The sequence below is a fragment of the Leuresthes tenuis genome, unplaced genomic scaffold (assembly GCF_036924035.1).
Source record: "Leuresthes tenuis unplaced genomic scaffold, fLeuTen1.0.hap1 SCAF_19, whole genome shotgun sequence".
NCBI classification, from domain to species: domain Eukaryota; kingdom Metazoa; phylum Chordata; class Actinopteri; order Atheriniformes; family Atherinopsidae; genus Leuresthes; species Leuresthes tenuis.
The window spans coordinates 2,136,965-2,155,238 of NW_027325373.1; the positions used below are offsets into that span (position 1 = coordinate 2,136,965).

An 18,274-nucleotide genomic window follows, 5' to 3' on the forward strand; every position below is an offset into this window, starting at 1 on the left:
GTACTTTAGTAGGAAAGTGAGGACTTTTAAGAGGAATCAACATAAAACAGGATCCAAAAGTCTGAGACCGCATGGAAAATCTGTCGTATTTTCCCATAAATCTGGAAATATTCAGAGAATATTTGATAAATTATGAAAAACACAATAAGGTTTCAAATGTAAAATAATTAATGTCAGATTATTCTCCCAACAATCAAACTGAATCTTTTGAAGGTTACAGTTAAAAAGATTTCTTTCAATGACTGAAGCAGCATTCAGATGTCAGTCGGGTGGATTTGATGGACTCGGCTGAACTAACGCTCAGCTACTGCATGCCATCAGAATTACTGAAACAGCTTGCTCCGTCCTCTGCCCGGCGTCAATCCCCACCGGGCGCGTAACGGCAGCGGAGCGCTGGCTTATGAGCCCGCCGTATTCAGGCCTGCGATAAACTGATAAACTATAAAAGAAACAGCAACAAACAGCTTAATTTGCTTCTCCGACGTGGAAGAACCTGTTGATCCTACCATCTATCCTCTACTTTTCTGCTTCTATCATAAGTGTGCAGGTCAGTTTCTGTATTTGTCTAATTGTAGTTTTATTTTGAAAGGGGGTGGAAGTTTATTTTGTTGAGTCCTGTGCTGCTGCGATCTGCTGTGTTCAGGAACGGCTCCGTCAAAAAGAGAGCCGCTGCTGAGACGAAGTCGGAGGCTAAACGGGGGCTTTTTCAGCTTCAAATCTTGTACATTAAGCTCCAAAACACTGGAGTGAGTTTATACCAAGGCAGACCACATTTAGCAGAGTAACGAGCCCAAACATACCTCTGAGCTTTCTAAAAAGACCAGAGGACGGTCTTCACCTTGACCCCTGAACATCCTCTGGGACACAAATCTCAGCTACTCCCTCTACGATTAATACCCTAATTTTTGGATTCAGTGAAGATTAGAAGCCTTTAACTGTGTTTAAATAAATTTAATGACACCAGATGCTGCTTTTAATCAGAAAAAAAGTTTAGAATAGTTTGAAATAACTTTTTTTCAAAGATGGGGATATTTTGGACGCTGTGTCCAACTGTGACTGAGAGCAAAGATACGTTTATGTACCTTAAACTCCGGATTAAAAGCCACACATTAATGAGATATTTACACAGAAGGATGTTACTCTCCCACAATCTCATCTCAGACTGATGGCCTTTAATTTAAAAGCTGCATCTTCTCTTCCTTCGTTTGTTTTCCATGTTGAGGGTGAGCACAAATAACCGATTTACAGTAACTTAGTGTAAATGTGTTTGATTTATCGCTCAATTTCATTGACTATCCGTTCATTTTATTGGTCTAATATTACGAGGCAAAATGGCTCAAAGCCTGGAAAAAGTAGCGGCTTCTAGTCCGGACTTTACGGTAGTTTTCAGTCGGTTCACCGGTTGAAACTCGAGTTAAATGCAGTCACACAAACTCTTCAGCCAGTTCTACTTGTTGCTCTTCAGTCGAAATCATTCAGTTTGATTTATTCTAAGTTAAAAGTTATGTTGCAGTGTTGGTCTGAACTTTTTTGGCAAAAGGATCTGAACTGTCTGTCAATAAGTCACTTGGGGTCAAAGTTCAGATCTGTTATTTAATGTTATCTTGGACCAACATGCAGGAGTCTGCGATGTTATGTGTTTATGCATTAAGCCGTGAGCAGCTGAACACCTTATGGACCTTGCTCTATAAAGCAGGAACAAGGCGACAACTTAAGCTGATATTAGAGCTTTTTGCTGCTTTCTGTCTCACACACGATGTGAACTTTGACCATTCGAGCGCTCCTGGAGTGTTTAAATGTCACTGTATGTGCAAACCAGTCGCTGCAAAAGATCATTTTTTTAATTGTACGCCTGGAAATGTCACAATCAAACAGATGCTGAGTCTCTGTGGTCCAAGGGAACGTTCTGCAGTGTTTTAGGAGAACATTGTTTGATGTATTAATGTTATTTTATGTGGCCAAAGTTTAACGTGATTTAGGGAAATGCATGTGGAAATGCTCCCTTTTAGCCAGAAGTTCAGCTTCAAACTGCTTTGAACACTGCTCACGTGGACACGTGCCAGAAGGGCTGCGTAGCTGTAAGACGAATAAAGATGTAAATATATAATACACTAGAATTTGGGTCTCTTTTAGTAAAGAACCGCAGTACATTTTAGCAAGTATTTGCACTTTTAGACAGCGATTTGGAGACTGGGAACTGTTTTTAATGACGATTAACATAAACCAGTATTGGATGGTTTAGCTGCTGTGAGTCTCACATCTGAAGTGTTTAAATGTCAATGTTTCCTCACAGGAGAGGACACTTAAAACAGAAAAGATGTTTTCTGGAAGTTAAACAACTTGCAAGAAGATTCTGGCGTTTGAAATGTATTTTAGGACACTTTTAAAAAAGTAATGCTGTTTTTAGATTAACGACATCCTTTAATGTTTGGTTCATTTTTGGGGGAAAATTAGGACATTTAAAGCATGGAGAGTTCTTTTCGTCCTGGTTTTGGTGCCTTGGGGATTCAGATATGCAGCTCCTGCACACGTCACGTCTGAAATGTTCGAGGTGGAGCGAGACGCTGCATAAACAGCACAGAGGTTATCTTTCGCTTTGTTTATGTGAAGCGGAGCCGCTGGTCAGCAGCTTTGTGTCGTCACATGAAACTGCATCCCTGATTCTTGGAGGCAAAAGTAAAACCGTGTGCTGTGTGAGAGGCAAAGAGAGCGAGAGGACAGGGCATCGGCGTCTTTGCCCACAAAGATGGGCATTCCTGAAGCCCCTCCCCCTCGGTTCTGGGTTGCCCTTGGCAACACTTCATCTCCTCTCCCCTCACACACATGCACACCCTCTGGACCGCGCTGTCCAGTTGGTGAGGTGGTGACGTGCATGAATGTCGGATTAGTAGACGTGGGACTGAGACACTGAGGGCAGAGCCTGAAAGTCAGATCCAGAGAGACAAACGGACGCTGAAACAAAAGTTAGATGCAAACATGGCCTCTTTTCCAGGGCAGTAATTGCATTGTGTTCGGCTGAAGGACTTGCTGGGTCACACTATGACGTCGACGCTCTGTGCTCACATTCCGGTCAGCTATTCAGACCGAGCGAGTAACTTATTCAGCTGCAGAGCACCAGCTGCACCACCGGCGGTTACTGCAACAGCTAAATGTTGTGGCCATTTTACGAGTGAGAGCTCTTTCCTGGAAAAGTTATGATGACGCTCCATAGCAACACAAATCTGATCACCCTGAGATATTAAAGAAGTTTTCCACACTGAAAGAACGGGGTTCTGCACAAAACTGTCGAATAAACCTTAATGTTTGAGTCTGTTCAGAATAAAAATCTTATCCACAGTAACCTTACTGTCACAGTTAAACATATATATTTTTTAAAATAGTAGATATTAGTAGCTTAGCATTGTTGTTGTGTAGCTGTTAGCATGCTAACTCAAAGCGCTAATATATTTACTTAAATTTCCTCTCAGTGCCTCCACGACTGACCTGTCCGGTGGGTTTGACTCTGGTGGGGGCTACCTGAGGAAGAGTCCGGACCAGTACAGCTCAAGAGGCAGCATGGAGAGCCTGGACCCTCCCCTGTCCTCCCAGAATCACTCGATAGCCCAGCATCAGCATCCACTGGGTCACCATGGCCACACCGGACCCCACTCAGCTTACTCGTCCTGCCACCAGCTGTCCTCTGCCAGGTCGGTTTAAGAAAGAAATAATAATAAAAATACCTGTTCGAGACATATACAGAAGGAAGGTGTAGCTTTTTTTTGGGGGGGGGCATAAGTTCTGAATAACTCTGAATAGAAAACTATACAATAGATAATGATTTAGTTGTTTTTCTCAGCTCAGGGCGACTCTTTTGGTCTCCTTCCAGACCTTAAGACAGAGAAATGATTAATTACTAATTAAGACTATTGTTTTGATCTCTAATTAAACGATTTCTCATGTTCCAGGTCCTCAAACAGTATCGACCACCTGCACAGCAAGCGAGACTCGGCCTATTCCTCCTTCTCCACCAGCTCCAGTATCCCAGAGTACCTTGCCTCCACCCCCTCGTTCAGTCCAGAGCGTTCTTACTCGCTGGAGACCGTCCCCCAGAAAGCAGGAGGGAGTGCAGAGATGCTGCAGGCTGACATACGTTATGTACGGACAGTTTATGACGCCCAGCAGGGCCTCTCTCAAGAGCATGAGCTGAGCTCCAACCCTGCTGCGTTGCTAAGCAACAGCGACACCAGAGGAGCTGTGCGATCGGGACAAAGCAGAGATCTCCAGGGTGAAGTTTCTGTTTCACTGAAAGTTTTCTGGTGTCATCATCTTAATTAATGACATTGTTTTCCTTTATGCTCCAGGTTCAGTTGGCGGGGTCCGTTACCGCGGCACCACCAGTGGCAAAAATAGTGGCAGCAACAGTAGTGGGGTACCAGCTTCAAACAGACACAGCGTGGGACCAATCTGGGGCCCCACAGCCAGCCACAGCTCCTACGAGAGCCTGAGGGGGGCCCCCGCTCCGCCGCGGCGCAGCGACAGCTACGCCGCCATCAGGAACCACGAGAGACCAAACTCCTGGTCCAGTCTCGAGCACGCTCGCTCACTACGGTGAGAAACGGGCTGTTAGCTCAACGCTAGCAATGCTTCCAAAAAAACAAACAAAAGCAGATCAAACAACTGGGATATTTTGTAAGGCACAAAGTCTGTCGCCTCCAACCTATTAAAGGGGAACTTCGGTGTTTTTAAACCTTATTTCTGGCATGAAATACGTTCATCTACTCACCGAGAACAGTTTGGTGAAAGTCGGCGTCCTTCGGAAGATATTTAGATAACTGGAGATCCATATAACGGAGTGAACGGGGCTGAGAGGATGCAGCCTCTAAATAAGGCATTATCTGTCTTTATTTCACCAATACTTTAAGAAGAATGAATGAATGAACGTGTACTATAGCTCTGTTAGCTCATAGCTGCTGTTATGTGGCTACTTGCAGCTATAGGAGAGCTAACGGAGGGATTTCTACACAGGCACTCTACTGGGACCACTTCATCCACACGCCCCCCTGCAGCACAGTTTATTCACTCCGTGCTCTGTGACAGTCGGCTAACTTCACACAGAGTTTGCTGCTGATAGTTTTGTGCAACATGGCAGGATATTTATCAGATTTTGACGATGTGAACGATGACTTTGAGTAAAATGGACGTTCTTACCGGAGTGAATGAGCTGTGCTGCAGGGGGGCGTCGATGACATCATCCCAGTAGACGAGCGTGCAGAAATATCCTGCCATGTCACATATGAGGAATTACAATAATCTGTCTGAGAGGAAAGGAAGACATGGAAAACTATTTCAAGACATCTGGGAACTTGGCCAAAAGGCTAAACTAGAAGAAAAATTCTGATTCAGCCGATGTGTTGGTCACATTTTGAAGAGCTTTGTTGCAGTAGATCGATGATATGAAGCTAAAAGCTCAAAACGACAGCTGAGGTCATCTCAAGAGTCTGATCACCTGAAGAAAGTGTGTTTCTGTAACTGTGAGAGAGGAACAAATGTCTTTGAGTCCACCTGCACGCTGAAACCTGCCGCTGATTGTTTCAGTTTCTCCCAAAGCATGATGGGAAATGCAAGAAACTTTTTAAACCTGGACCTTATTTCTGGCATGAAGTGGTCCCAGTAGAGTGCCTGTGTAGAAATCCCTCCGTTAGCTCTCCTATAGCCGCAAGTAGCCACATAACAGCAGCTATGAGCTAACAGAGCTATAGCACACGTTCATTCATTCATTCTTCTTAAAGTATTGGTGAAATAAAGACAGATAATGCCTTATTTAGAGGCTGCATCCTCTAAGCCCCGTTCTCTCCGTTATATGGATCTCCAGTTATCTAAATATCTTCTGAAGGACGCCGACTTTCACCAAACTGTTCTCAGTGAGTAGATGAACGTATTTCATGCCAGAAATAAGGTTTAAAAATACCAGAGTTCCCCTTTAAGAGCTGCTGCAGTATGTGGGAATGTTTGTTCTAATGTTAAGAAGGAGCCTTAGGTCTGAAACAGTATTTTCAAAATAAAACTCTGTAGGATGATACCATGAGGCAGCAAATCAGTTTCGTTCAGTTACATTTCAGCTGTCATTGTGAAATCTGAGCTCCTCAAATTGAATTAAATGTGTAACTAATGTGATTTTATCCAATGTATCTCGCTCAGGTCTCTGCAGAAAGGTTCTGGGCATCACTCCAGCGGCCCTGTTGCCTCAGGTACAGTCGATAGTTCACTTTTTTCCTCCTTGATTATCCTCATGGTTTGGAAAAACTACCCAGAATCCAGCTGCATGATTTATAGCTCAGAAAAATCTGAAAATTGATCAACACTGTGGTTCCAGCTAGAGGTTCTTATGGTGCAGAAGGCCAGCTCCACACTGTGATAGAGAAGAGTCCAGAGAGCAGTCCCACCACAAAGCCCCGACAGGGTGGAGGGTATCCCCAGCCCCCGTCCCCTACTGCAGCCTGCTCCGGGCCTCCAGCTCCGACCTCCCAGTCCAACCGACTCATTCTTCCCACCAGTGTGTACCCCGTTCCCCAGCCTGAGCCCCACTACGCCCAGATGCCCGGCTGCAGTCCCAGCCCAGGCCCTTCTGGAGTATACCCCTCCCTGGCCAAGGAGAGCAACCGACAGCAGGCTCAAGGACTTCAGGCTGTCAGCGGGAGGGAAGAAGCAGGGCCAGAGGGGCGGAGGGGGGAAAGGACATCGGCTACAGAAAATGGCCACCAAAATAACACCTCTTCACCGTATCCCCGCTCCTCAGTTTCCACATCTTCCTCCACACAGCTCAGGACTCGAGCACACGAGGCAGACAGGTATTTCTTCAGCTTTTCAGACCATGAGCAGATTCCTTAACGCCTCATTGTTTCATCTTTATGATCTTGTACTTTTACTAGGCATCAGCAGCAACAGTATAAGGCTGGGCCCTGCAGACCACACATGAAAGCTCCTGGAGGGGAATCGGAGGGACAGACTGGGGCCCAAAGACCCCTAAATCACCAGGGAACGTACAGTCAGGGCTTCCAAGGCTCCCATTCTCATACAAGCCAGGGACTCCATCAAGAACAGAACCAGGAATACCATAATACTCGTGTCCACACAGGCCATGACCCTAAACCTCCGTCCTCACAGGAGAGAAGTGACCCCCACACACTAGTCCAGTTCTGGGGAGACAGGAGCAGGTAAGTGTTGTAGCAGGGAAGTTGGTCGATATCAGTGATGATGCTTAAGTCTCACTTCTTCTCCTGCATCTCCTCTTTTGGCTACTTTCCCCTCAGATCAGTGGACCAAAGCAGCGTTCATTCAGAGCCGGTGACATCTCCCAGGCTCGCCCAGGGACAGGTGCCACAGTGCCACATGCCTCTTCACCCTCAGGCTCCGCCCACCTCCGCCTCGCAGCCTTCTGCTCGTCACTTCAGTGACTCGGCCGCCACTCAGTACCAGCCCTGGAACTACAGAGACCAGGACAGGGAACACCCACTGACCCGGCTGGAGAACGCCCTTGCTGAGGTCCAGCGATGCGCCAGCCCTGACAGCGTCTTCTCTGGCAGTAGCCATGACAACAGTTGTCTGAGTGACGGCAACCAAGGACCAGCCCGCAGTCTCTCTGTTTTGGAGAAAGTCAGTCGTTTTGAGCGCCGGGAGCGCAGTGGCAAACCGTGCGCTCGCAGCAACTCGCACAAAAGAGCTGCTCAGCTGCAGGTAACCCTGCTTTTATAACACTCTGGTTCTTTTTTTTAATGAATCCAAACATTTAACTGTTTCCATTTATGTTTTTGAGCTGCCTCACCCTGAACATTGGGTTCCTAAAAGTGAAGATGTCGAGCTGTTTCACAGAATCCCCACTTTGTTTTCCTGATTTTGAAGCAGATGACTGAGAAAGGCCGCGGTGCCTCCTGTGGAGCGGAGGACCTGAGAAATATGCTTGAGAGAAGCACCAAAGGGATCAAAGTCCACAGGACGATGAGCTACAGAGGGGGCATTAATGACCACATTAAATATAGGTAAAAAGCAACCGGATCTACAGTGATCAGCAAAATAGTTGGGCTCCAACTGAAGTTTGCTGTCGATTAGAGAGATATATATTGAATTAAATATGTTTTTTCCTTTGCTGAATTTCTGATTGGTGTTCAGGATCCCAGGAGATCCCATGTCAGCTCTCCAGAGGAGCCGCAGCAGCTTCCAACTGCATTGCTCGAAGGACGGAGACGCCAACCAAGACCTGCCCTTGAGACAGGAAGTCCAGGAAATAACGGACCCTCTGCAGGACACGTCCTCTAACAGGTCAGGGTTCCTCAGCACCACAGTAAACTCACTCCTCCGGCACCATCCTGATGCTGGAAACTTGTTTCTAATCAGATCTTACAGGGAATCCTTGAAAGATGTCCAGTCTAATGTCCTTTGGTCCACTTCCTTCAGACGAAGAGACTTCAGCTCCTCAGTCAGCCCCCCGGCTCCTGCTGCTCCTCCCACTGTCTCCTCTTCTGGCAGCCAGCAGCCTCCACCCGTCCCTACAAAATACCACTCACTGGAGAAAAAAGGCCCCAAAACCTTGCCCAAACCACTGGGTGTTGTCATCACGCCACAGTCGCTGCCATCTGTCACCTCCCCTCATACGCCAAAGGAGAGGTACGTGGTCAGTCCTGATATCCGAGGTCCGAGCCCACCAGCTCTTCCCAGTGTCCCACCGGTTGGACCTCTTCCCGTGGCGAGGATCTGTGGCCGCAAGCGTCTGACGGCGGACCAGAAAAAGCGTTCGTACTCGGAGCCGGAGAACATGAATGAGGTTGGGGTCTCAGACGCTGAGACTGCTGCCCTTTTCCGGCGTGGAGGAGGTAAAAATCCTCTATCTCGTGGTGAGCAAACTATTAGAAAACCTACCTCAATATTGTCTCTTATTATATTTACTGTCAGGCTATAACCTTGATATGCATTTCATGTTATTTTTATTTCTTCTGTCATTCACATTTACTGTAAAAGGGAAAAAAAAAGGCTTTTTTTTGGCACAATTTCTCACAAAATGGATGTTTTTGTCAGAAACTAGTGTGGCAGACCGGCGGAAGATCTTTGAACTCGCAGCGAGTCGTGTCGGCGCCCCGCAGAGCGCCATGTCAAAGCCTGACCTTCGGCAAGTTCGGCAAGAGGCGCTCTTCGAGTATGTGGAGAGGAAGAGAGGAGCGAGGCGAGAAGAGACGGGGCAGAGGGGTGGAGCGAGGCCTCGAAGTGCGTATGTCCAGCCTGAGCCGAGCAGCCTAATGGGTGAGTACAGGAGCTGGAAGGGATAAAGAAAGAAAAACAACTTCTTCTCTGGGATTTTTATTCAATCTTAATGTCTTGTTGGTCCCTCTTTGTTTCCAGCCTGTTACTCAGACTCCATCAGCCTCTCCTCCACCTCCAGCCTCCTTTCACTCCAGGACTATGGTCCAGATGGTCTCGCTGGCGAAAGGCATCTCTGCTCAAGCCATCCTCCTGGAACCGACCTTCGGAGCCTCCAGTCCAACCTTTTCTACCCAGGCAGGGTGACCACACCGAGGCCTCCAGCGCACCCATCGCCAAGGTAACCAAACCAAAACCATCGAGCTGTTTTTAGCCATTACCGGTGTAGCTGTGAGGATGACATCGTAGGCCTGTTATAGTCCCTAGAGCAGGGATCTCCAACTCTAGTCCTGGAGGGCCGCTGTCCTGCAGGTTTTATGTTTCCCTGCTTCCACACACCTGATCCAGATTAAATGGACCTCTTCAAAAGATTAAGTTCTGCAGCAGCCTGCTAATGAGTTATCGATCTGAATCAGGTGTGTTGGAGCAGAGAAACATCTAAAACCTGCAGGACAGCGGCCCTCCAGGACCGGAGTTGGAGATCCCTGTTCTACAGCATGAAAGCTTATGACTTTGGTACCTCTTTGCTCTGGACTATAACTCCTTTCTTTGGTTTCTTCTCTCAGTCCTTCTCTCGGTTCCACTCTTGAGATTCATGCCCCAATCCACCAGGATCTCACCCCCGAAGCAGGGCTCAGCAGACGGAGTCAGTCTTGTGGCAGAAAACCAAGCCTCGACCACTCCTGGCAGACGGCAGAGCCTCAGCTCAACCTGGGACGCTCGAAGCAGCTCAGAGGGGCTTTGCAGAAGGCTGGGAAGTCTGCTTCAGCCGAGGACCTCCTGGAGCGCTCTGAAGACAGAGCAGCTGCTCCCCAACATGTGCGCTCTCGCTCTTCTCCAATCGTGGAGAAACTGAACCAGGTAACACTGCACTCCCTTCAGTGGCTGACAGCGATTACTGCAATCCAAAAAATACTCCATTTACTGATTTGCAGACAAAATTTAGTTGAATTATTCAGGAATAATTCTGGTCCTTTTTCAGACTAATGTATAATAATAACATGGATCACACCTCATCATTTTTAAAACGAGTAAACTGAAGTGTTTGAGGGATTTGATCAGGATTCCACTGGAAGTTTCCAGGCTGGTCAACCTGGACCCCCGACCCAGGACAAGCTGAGATAATATATCTCCTGTAGCCTAGGAATTCCAGAGGTTTTCAGCTCATGGCTGCAAAAGTTGTGCTGGGATGCAGTGTCATAGTTATATAGAAATGAAAGGTTTGTTGCCAATATTCAGTTGGTGAAGGTGAGGAGTGTGGCTCCTAGTTTGTTCACTCACCACACAAAAATGGACAAAAATGGCTCTCAAAGCCATTTGTTTCTGTTTCTGTATTTATCAGACGCTTTTATCCAAAGTGACTTACAAATGAAGATATAACAGCTTTATAAAAAGCTAACAATAAGCTACATAGAAGGAACCCAGGAGTCGGACTCTGTCAGAGGGGACAGAGTAGAGATAGGGTGCAGGCATAGAAGGAAGAGCAGAAAGATAAAGTGCAGAGATAGAGGGGGGAGGGAAGTACAAGGTAAGTGCTGGGATAGGAGATGCTCTCTGAAGAGCTGGGTTTTCAGGAGCTTCTTGAAGATAGACAGGGACGCCCCTGTTCTGGTAGCGCTCGGTAGGTCATTCCACCATCGTGGGACGACACATGAACAGAGTTTGGATTGTCTTAGGCGTGGTGTAGGAGCTGCTAGACGACAATCCTGGGACCAACGGAGGGACCCAGTTGGGACAGAAGCCTTTGCAAGAGCATTCAAGTAGATGGAGCCGTTCCATTAAGCTCTTTGTAGCTAACATCAGGGACTTGGATCTGATGCTAAGGGCAGCCAGAGGAGCTCAATGAACAGAGGGGGGGCGTGTTCTTTTAGGCTGATCCAAGACCAGACGCACCGCCGCGTTCTGGACCATCTGCAGAGGTTGTTTTCAGTTCTTTAAGGGTCTCTTCGTATCTGACTGTCGTGTCCTCCCTGAGCGGGATAATCAGTGGAAGTGTTGGGATGATATAATCATTGGTTCCTTCTGCATCTTAGATTGTTGTAAACAGGTGTTATTCATTCCCAAACTGTTCTGTTTGTTTTTATTACAGTTTATTACAGTAAATAAGTCTCTTCATATAGAGTCTGAGCAGATAATACAGACATGATGGTTACAGCTACTGTTCTCGGTGGACTTTTGTGCCAAACACACCATGTTTGGACTGATTTGAGCCGTTCTCATACCACAGTGCTGAAATGAATAAGTGGATGTTGTCCTGAAAGTGCCTTTCGACTTCACTTTTGATGGATTTCAGCATCACATCATGGAGTTTGTCCTTAACATCCGCCAATCAAACATCTCCGAGCAAGCATTCTTGTTGGATTACATTGTCACGTAAACTGTGTGTTTCTGCTGTTGCAACAAAAGATTAGATAAAGCCAATGGTGATAACCCTCCAGAGTTTAGAAAATGAAGTCACTGTAGTCTCAACCCACCAAACAGTGATAAACCGTCTGATTAACCTCCAGGTTTACACATCTGTTACTCAAACAGGTTGTTTTTTTGCCATCCTCTTTGTTCCAAATTGAAACATGATCATGAATGGATTGTAGACATTCATGGACCCTCTGTTTCTTTGCTAATAGTTGCTGCTGAGGGCCTTTCAGCTCTGAGTTGTATAGGAAATACACAGAATCCTCATAGTTTCCTGTAAGGCTCCAGAGAGCCTGAGATGGAGCGCCTGCACCGTCTGATGTGGATGATGGCAAAGATAACACACGGTTTAGTTTATGTCTGTTCATTGGTCGCTCTGCTTTTAGTGTCTTCAGTTGGTACAATATAGCTCTATCACGCTGGAATCAGCTGTTTAACGAAGCCATTGCAGAGTTTTCTTCTCCTTTAAAAGCTTCTGGGCTGCTTTCTTTTTGCCTCATATTCCATCTGTGAGGGACCGAGCTGGTCAAGCAGATAGATTAAAAAAGAAACAGGTTTTATTTACCCAAAGATCATAATATCAGGGCCCTTAAAAGGGGTCAAATGAACAAAACAAAGTAAAGTCATAATAATAAGTAGCTTAACACAGAACCAAACTGACCTCCCAAACAGGAAACAAAGGAGAACTTAAATACTGGCTGATCAGACCAAGTTTGAACACAAGAGGGGGGGGTAACACATACTAACAAATAAAGAAACAGATCCTTTAATTTAATAATCACTCAAACAAAATAACTAAACAAACAAATTACTTGTAAATCTAAAGGAATACATCTTAACATCTAAAGGACTTAAACTACACTGTGTGTCCCCCACCCCCCCCGATGAAGCTGCCTTGGTACAGGCTCATTGCACTTCCAGTGGGTTTGTCTGGGTTAGCTCGGGTTTGTCTGGCTTAGCTCGGGTTTGTCTGGGTTAGCTCGGGTTTGTCTGGCTTAGCTCGGGTTTGTCTGGCTTAGCTCGGGTTTGTCTGGCTTAGCTCGGGTTTGTCTGGGTTAGCTCGGGTTTGTCTGGTTTAGCTCGGGTTTGTCTGGGTTAGCTCGGGTTTGTCTGGGTTAGCTCGGGTTTGTCTGTCTTAGCTCGGGTTTGTCTGGCTTAGCTCGGGTTTGTCTGGCTTAGCTCGGGTTTGTCTGGGTTAGCTCGGGTTTGTCTGGGTTAGCTCGGGTTTGTCTGGCTTAGCTCGGGTTTGTCTGGGTTAGCTCGGGTTTGTCTGGCTTAGCTCGGGTTTGTCTGGCTTAGCTCGGGTTTGTCTGGCTTAGCTCGGGTTTGTCTGGCTTAGCTCGGGTTTGTCTGGGTTAGCTCGGGTTTGTCTGGGTTAGCTCGGGTTTGTCTGGGTTTGTCTGGGTTAGCTCGGGTTTGTCTGGCTTAGCTCGGGTTTGTCTGGGTTAGCTCGGGTTTGTCTGGCTTAGCTCGGGTTTGTCTGGCTTAGCTCGGGTTTGTCTGGTTTAGCTCGGGTTTGTCTGGCTTAGCTCGGGTTTGTCTGGCTTAGCTCGGGTTTGTCTGGCTTAGCTCGGGTTTGTCTGGGTTAGCTCGGGTTTGTCTGGCTTAGCTCGGGTTTGTCTGGCTTAGCTCGGGTTAGCTCGGGTTTGTCTGGGTTAGCTCGGGTTTGTCTGGGTTAGCTCGGGTTAGCTCGGGTTTGTCTGGGTTAGCTCGGGTTAGCTCGGGTTTGTCTGGGTTAGCTCGGGTTAGCTCGGGTTTGTCTGGCTTAGCTCGGGTTAGCTCGGGTTTGTCTGGGTTAGCTCGGGTTTGTCTGGGTTAGCTCGGGTTAGCTCAGGTTAGCTCGGGTTTGTCTGGCTTAGCTCGGGTTAGCTCAGGTTAGCTCGGGTTTGTCTGGGTTAGCTCGGGTTAGCTCGGGTTTGTCTGGCTTAGCTCGGGTTAGCTCGGGTTTGTCTGGGTTAGCTCGGGTTAGCTCAGGTTAGCTCGGGTTTGTCTGGGTTAGCTCGGGTTTGTCTGGGTTAGCTCGGGTTTGTCTGGGTTAGCTCGGGTTTGTCTGGGTTAGCTCTGGTTTGTCTGGGTTAGCTCGGGTTTGTCTGGGTTAGCTCGGGTTAGCTCGGGTTAGCTCGGGTTTGTCCAGATAGCTCTGGGCATTGAAGTGATGGTTTGGAACAGCAGGCCTGTGCTGTGGCTGTTTTTCATTGGTTGATGAGGTCTGTGGTCAGACATGTGATCTCTGATGCCACAGTCTGGAGTTTTAATGTTTTTAAAATAGGTCAGAGACACAGAAACAAAAGTCTCATCTTGATTTATATAAACCGACATCCATAAGAGGATTTAAAAATGAAACTGACCCTTCATTCGGATGAGGCTGAGACAGCTGGACACAGAAAGTAAACTAACATCCAAACAGTCTCTCAGTTACAGCTAAATGAGCTGAAGTGATTCTGTTTGGAGCTGCTAAACTGATTGTCTAATTTAGAGCTGAGCGATTTTATCGATATTTTGTTTACAGATGAAGTATCGATTTTTTTTTTTGGAAACTTTATTGAAAAATCAGACGTTACAATTAGTGAAAACACAGAATATTAACATGATACAAAACAATGCCGGGGGGGGGGTCCACATTATGCAAAACAGCGATAAATTAGTTATATAAAGTGGTTTTGATGGTTTTTCTGTTTATAGAATGTAGGATATTTGTAATTTATTGTTTGAGCTCCTTCTCAAAAATGATAAAAGATGGTTTGTGATCAGAGAATTTGGATTTGTGTTTATGGTATTTAGCAAGTAAAACAAGCAGGTTGATGATGTAATATTCACAACATGAACATGAGTCTGCGTACGCTGAAGACACGTTTGTTTGTTTCCGTCTGTCTGGCGGTGTTGTCCTTCCGGTTCAAAGGTCAGACCATCGGTCCAATCAGTGACGATTCATGTTAAATGACACCCTGCCACCCTGCTGGGTCCATCCTGGCTGCACCTGAACAGCTCTGACCTGTCGGCGGTGTCTCGCCACCCTTGGGCGTGTCCTGGCACCATTTGTAGCAGATCCTTTGGGTCCTGAGGGTTGCAGGGTGGGGCTTGTTTGGAAAATGCTTGCTCCAGTGAATTCTGTTTAGGCTCAGTCAGATTAGGATCTGAGAGATTTGGGGACAAATTGTCCAGCTTGGGAACGCTGCTGCTCTTTGGTTCGTGCCTGTGGCTTTGAGGAGGTTCGCTTGATCTGGAACAATAAAGTCCAGTATTTGAGATTTCCTGCAGTGTAATGAGATGATTAGGATTCCTGTTTATCTGTAAGTGGTCTTACTGATGGAAGCCACAGAGGAATATGTCACTGATGCACTCAACCAGCAGTCATCCCCAGAAGAATATCCCTCTGGAGTTTATAATAGAGCTATTCCAGATGGCTACTTTCTGTGTTTTTGCACCATTGAAAGTGATTCATGCAAACTTCTCTTTTCTCTTTTTTAATGCTGCAGGGAGGACATATACGCTGAAGTATGGTCCACATTCTTTCTTCCTGACCTTTCCACCGTACTTCACACACAGAATTGAGCTGAACTGCATCTTCCAGTGACAAAACCTTGTCTGTGTGTTTCAGGACTTCCATCCAGCCGACATAAAGACGTTTGATGTCTCCTTCTCTGAACCTGGGCGCTGTGCTCTGGCTGCAGACAGGTACCTCACATCCCTGTTCAGACCACACGATCAAACCGCCATCAGGGAGAATCCATTGAGGAGGGATGCAGTTAGGAAAGAGGCAAAAGATGCAGGATTTAAATGGAAGGAAAGATGGAGAAGATGGTATTCAGAGGAGGAAAGAAAGGAGGGATTGAGTGGAAGGGAGGAAGAACAGGAATTATTAAGGAAGCAGAAAACTCATCAAACCGCCATCAGGGAGAATCCCAGCTTTGACCTGTTGAGCTCTCATACTTTAAATCGACCAACAAGAACCACTAAGGTTCTGTTCACCCCTTAAAACCAGTTCAACACCTGTCAGGTACACCAGGTTGATTATTTTCATGCTAACTCACGCTGGCAGTCATTTGGTCTGTTGTTCATGCAGGTGAACCACCGCGGTCCAACACTTTCCCATCATTTCATTCATCAGACCGCACCTCCGTTCAGTAAATTATATCAACAAGTACATCTCTTTACAAACGATTTAGGCACAAGAAGCATATCAAAGATATTTTAAGAATAAATAAATGTAAGGCAAGTTTATTTTATAGAACAATTCAACAACAAGGTGATTCAAAGTGCTTTACAGAGACATTAAAACAGAAGAAATAAAAAGCATGATTTAAAATCTAAACAAAAGAAAGAAATAAGAACAAAGAAAAAATTATATATATGAAAGATAAAATCAGGAGTTAAAAAATGTTTTGAAACTCAAGCTTATTCAAAAGCAGCTGAAAACAGATGTTTCTTCAACCTGGACTTAAATCCTGAGAGTTTCAGCTGATCTGAGGCTTTCTGGGAGTTTGTTCCAGACATGTGGAGCATAGAAGCTGAATGCAGCTTCTCCAGGTCTGGTTCTGACTCTGGGAACTGATAAAGAACCGGATCCAGATGACCTGAGGGGTCTGGAAGGTTCATAGTGGGTCAGGAGGTCACTGATGTATTTTGGACCATTCAGAGCTTTATGGACCAGCATCAGAACCTTAAAGTCTATCCTCTGATGGACCGGCAGCAGAACCTTAAAGTCTATCCTCTGATGGACCGGCATCAGAACTTTAAAGTCTATCCTCTGATGGACCGGCATCAGAACTTTAAAGTCTATCCTCTGATGGACCGGCATCAGAACTTTAAAGTCTATCCTCTGATGGACCAGCATCAGAACCTTAAAGTCTATCCTCTGATGGACCGGCATCAGAACCTTAAAGTCTATCCTCTGATGGACCGGCATCAGAACTTTAAAGTCTATCCTCTGATGGACCGGCATCAGAACTTTAAAGTCTATCCTCTGATGGATCGGCAGCCGGTGGAAAGACCTCACAGCTGGACTGATGTGCTCCACTTCTTTGGTCTCAGTGAGGACTCCAGCAGCTGAGTTCTGGATGAGCTGCAGGTGTCTGACTGACTTTTTAAAGATGCTTTTACAATAATCAAACCCACTAAAGATGAATGCATGGACTAGTAAATGTAAACTGAATCATATCAGAACACCCTTTCGTCTTTAAATCGGCACCAGTTGACTTCAGGATGTCTGTTCACCATTTTTAAAACAGATGGTTGTTCCAGCACCTTAGAGAACCTGCCACAGTTCATCTGTCTTCTGCCTCCATGTTGGTAAAATCAGGGCTCTGTTGACCGTCTTTATCGCTCTGATTGGGACTGATGCAGATCACCTTTTCTCCTAAAAAGTTTGTTAAATGAAACCTAATTTTAGTCAAAATATTAGCCTGCAGGAAGAAGCGAATTCAGATCATTTTTGATCACACAAATTAGGGCTGAGCGATATATATCAATATTTTGTTTCCCGATAAAGTGTCGATTTTTATCGATTTTATTTATTTTTAGCCAACTTTATTGAAAAGTCAGACGAACGATAAGTGAAAACACAGAATATTAACATGATACAGAACAATTCCAAAGGGCCACATTATACAAAACAGTGATAAATTAGTTAATAAAAATGTTATATAAAGTGGTTTTGATGGCTTTTCTGTAGGATTGTTGTAATTTATTGTTTGAGCTTCTCAAAAATGAAAAAAAGAAAAAGAAAGGAAAGAGGCAAAAGATGCAGGATTTAAATGGAAGGAAAGATGGTATTCAGAGGAGGAAAGAAAGGAGGGACTGAGTGGAAGAACAGGAATTATTAAGGAAGCAGAAAACTCCCTGGCAGCGCGACAGAAACACAAACAGAATACCAACATTAGTCCAGAGGGATTTATTAACCGAAAGCAATATGTTTGCTCTCATGATGAGACGGTCAGAGGTCGCTGGAGGAATTCTCTGAGTGTGTGTTCACTCAGATATGTCTGGTGTCTGAATATAACCAGGAACACGACGGCATAAACTCAGATTACGGAGTACAAACAGCTGATAAGATTCTGAGCTTCGTGATCACTGTGAGAACGTATATTTTCAGCCTTCCAGATCATCAGATTCTCCTTTTCTCTTCACCAGACACTCGCTCTGAGCCCCTGACCGTGTGTCTGATGCTGTTTATTTCTGTTTTCTATAATTCAGCTGGTGCATGGTGCAGAGGCTGCTAACCCAGCCTTGCCAGCAATGTGATGTCAGGCTGTGCTGAGGACTGCCTTAAAGACATCTAGACATCTATGAGACAGTTTTTGTTTGGTTTTTTTTGCTTAAGTGGGGTCATGTGAAGTCCTTATGAGTCATCAGTGTCTAACTTGCCATGGAAAGCGATCTGAGTGCTTTCTGCACAGAGTCGGGGAGCGTTTTGGTTGTGGAGCAAAGCTCAGAGCTCCCTATAACACGGCCACAGAAGGGCAAAATCTTACCTCCT

At 45.8% G+C, this 18,274-nt stretch overlaps 1 protein-coding gene across 3 annotated transcripts in view; it reads left to right on the forward strand.

Annotated features, from left to right (window-relative positions):
* Positions 1 to 18,274, forward strand: part of shroom3 (shroom family member 3) — a 79,999-nt gene that overhangs the window by 46,680 nt on the left and 15,045 nt on the right. The window contains exons 5-18 of one of the 3 annotated variants that reach the window (XM_072371399.1): positions 3,468 to 3,686; positions 3,945 to 4,264; positions 4,341 to 4,587; positions 6,178 to 6,227; positions 6,353 to 6,827; positions 6,909 to 7,193; positions 7,290 to 7,713; positions 7,882 to 8,015; positions 8,146 to 8,295; positions 8,371 to 8,846; positions 9,049 to 9,270; positions 9,370 to 9,568; positions 9,954 to 10,248; positions 15,398 to 15,474. In XM_072371399.1, the coding sequence (XP_072227500.1) occupies positions 3,468 to 3,686; positions 3,945 to 4,264; positions 4,341 to 4,587; positions 6,178 to 6,227; positions 6,353 to 6,827; positions 6,909 to 7,193; positions 7,290 to 7,713; positions 7,882 to 8,015; positions 8,146 to 8,295; positions 8,371 to 8,846; positions 9,049 to 9,270; positions 9,370 to 9,568; positions 9,954 to 10,248; positions 15,398 to 15,474 (3,573 nt within the window). Of the gene's footprint in view, positions 1 to 3,467; positions 3,687 to 3,944; positions 4,265 to 4,340; positions 4,588 to 6,177; positions 6,228 to 6,352; positions 6,828 to 6,908; positions 7,194 to 7,289; positions 7,714 to 7,881; positions 8,016 to 8,145; positions 8,296 to 8,370; positions 8,868 to 9,048; positions 9,271 to 9,369; positions 9,569 to 9,953; positions 10,249 to 15,397; positions 15,475 to 18,274 lie in introns of all 3 variants that reach the window. The other 2 variants (XM_072371398.1, XM_072371397.1) reach the window with 2 other exon arrangements.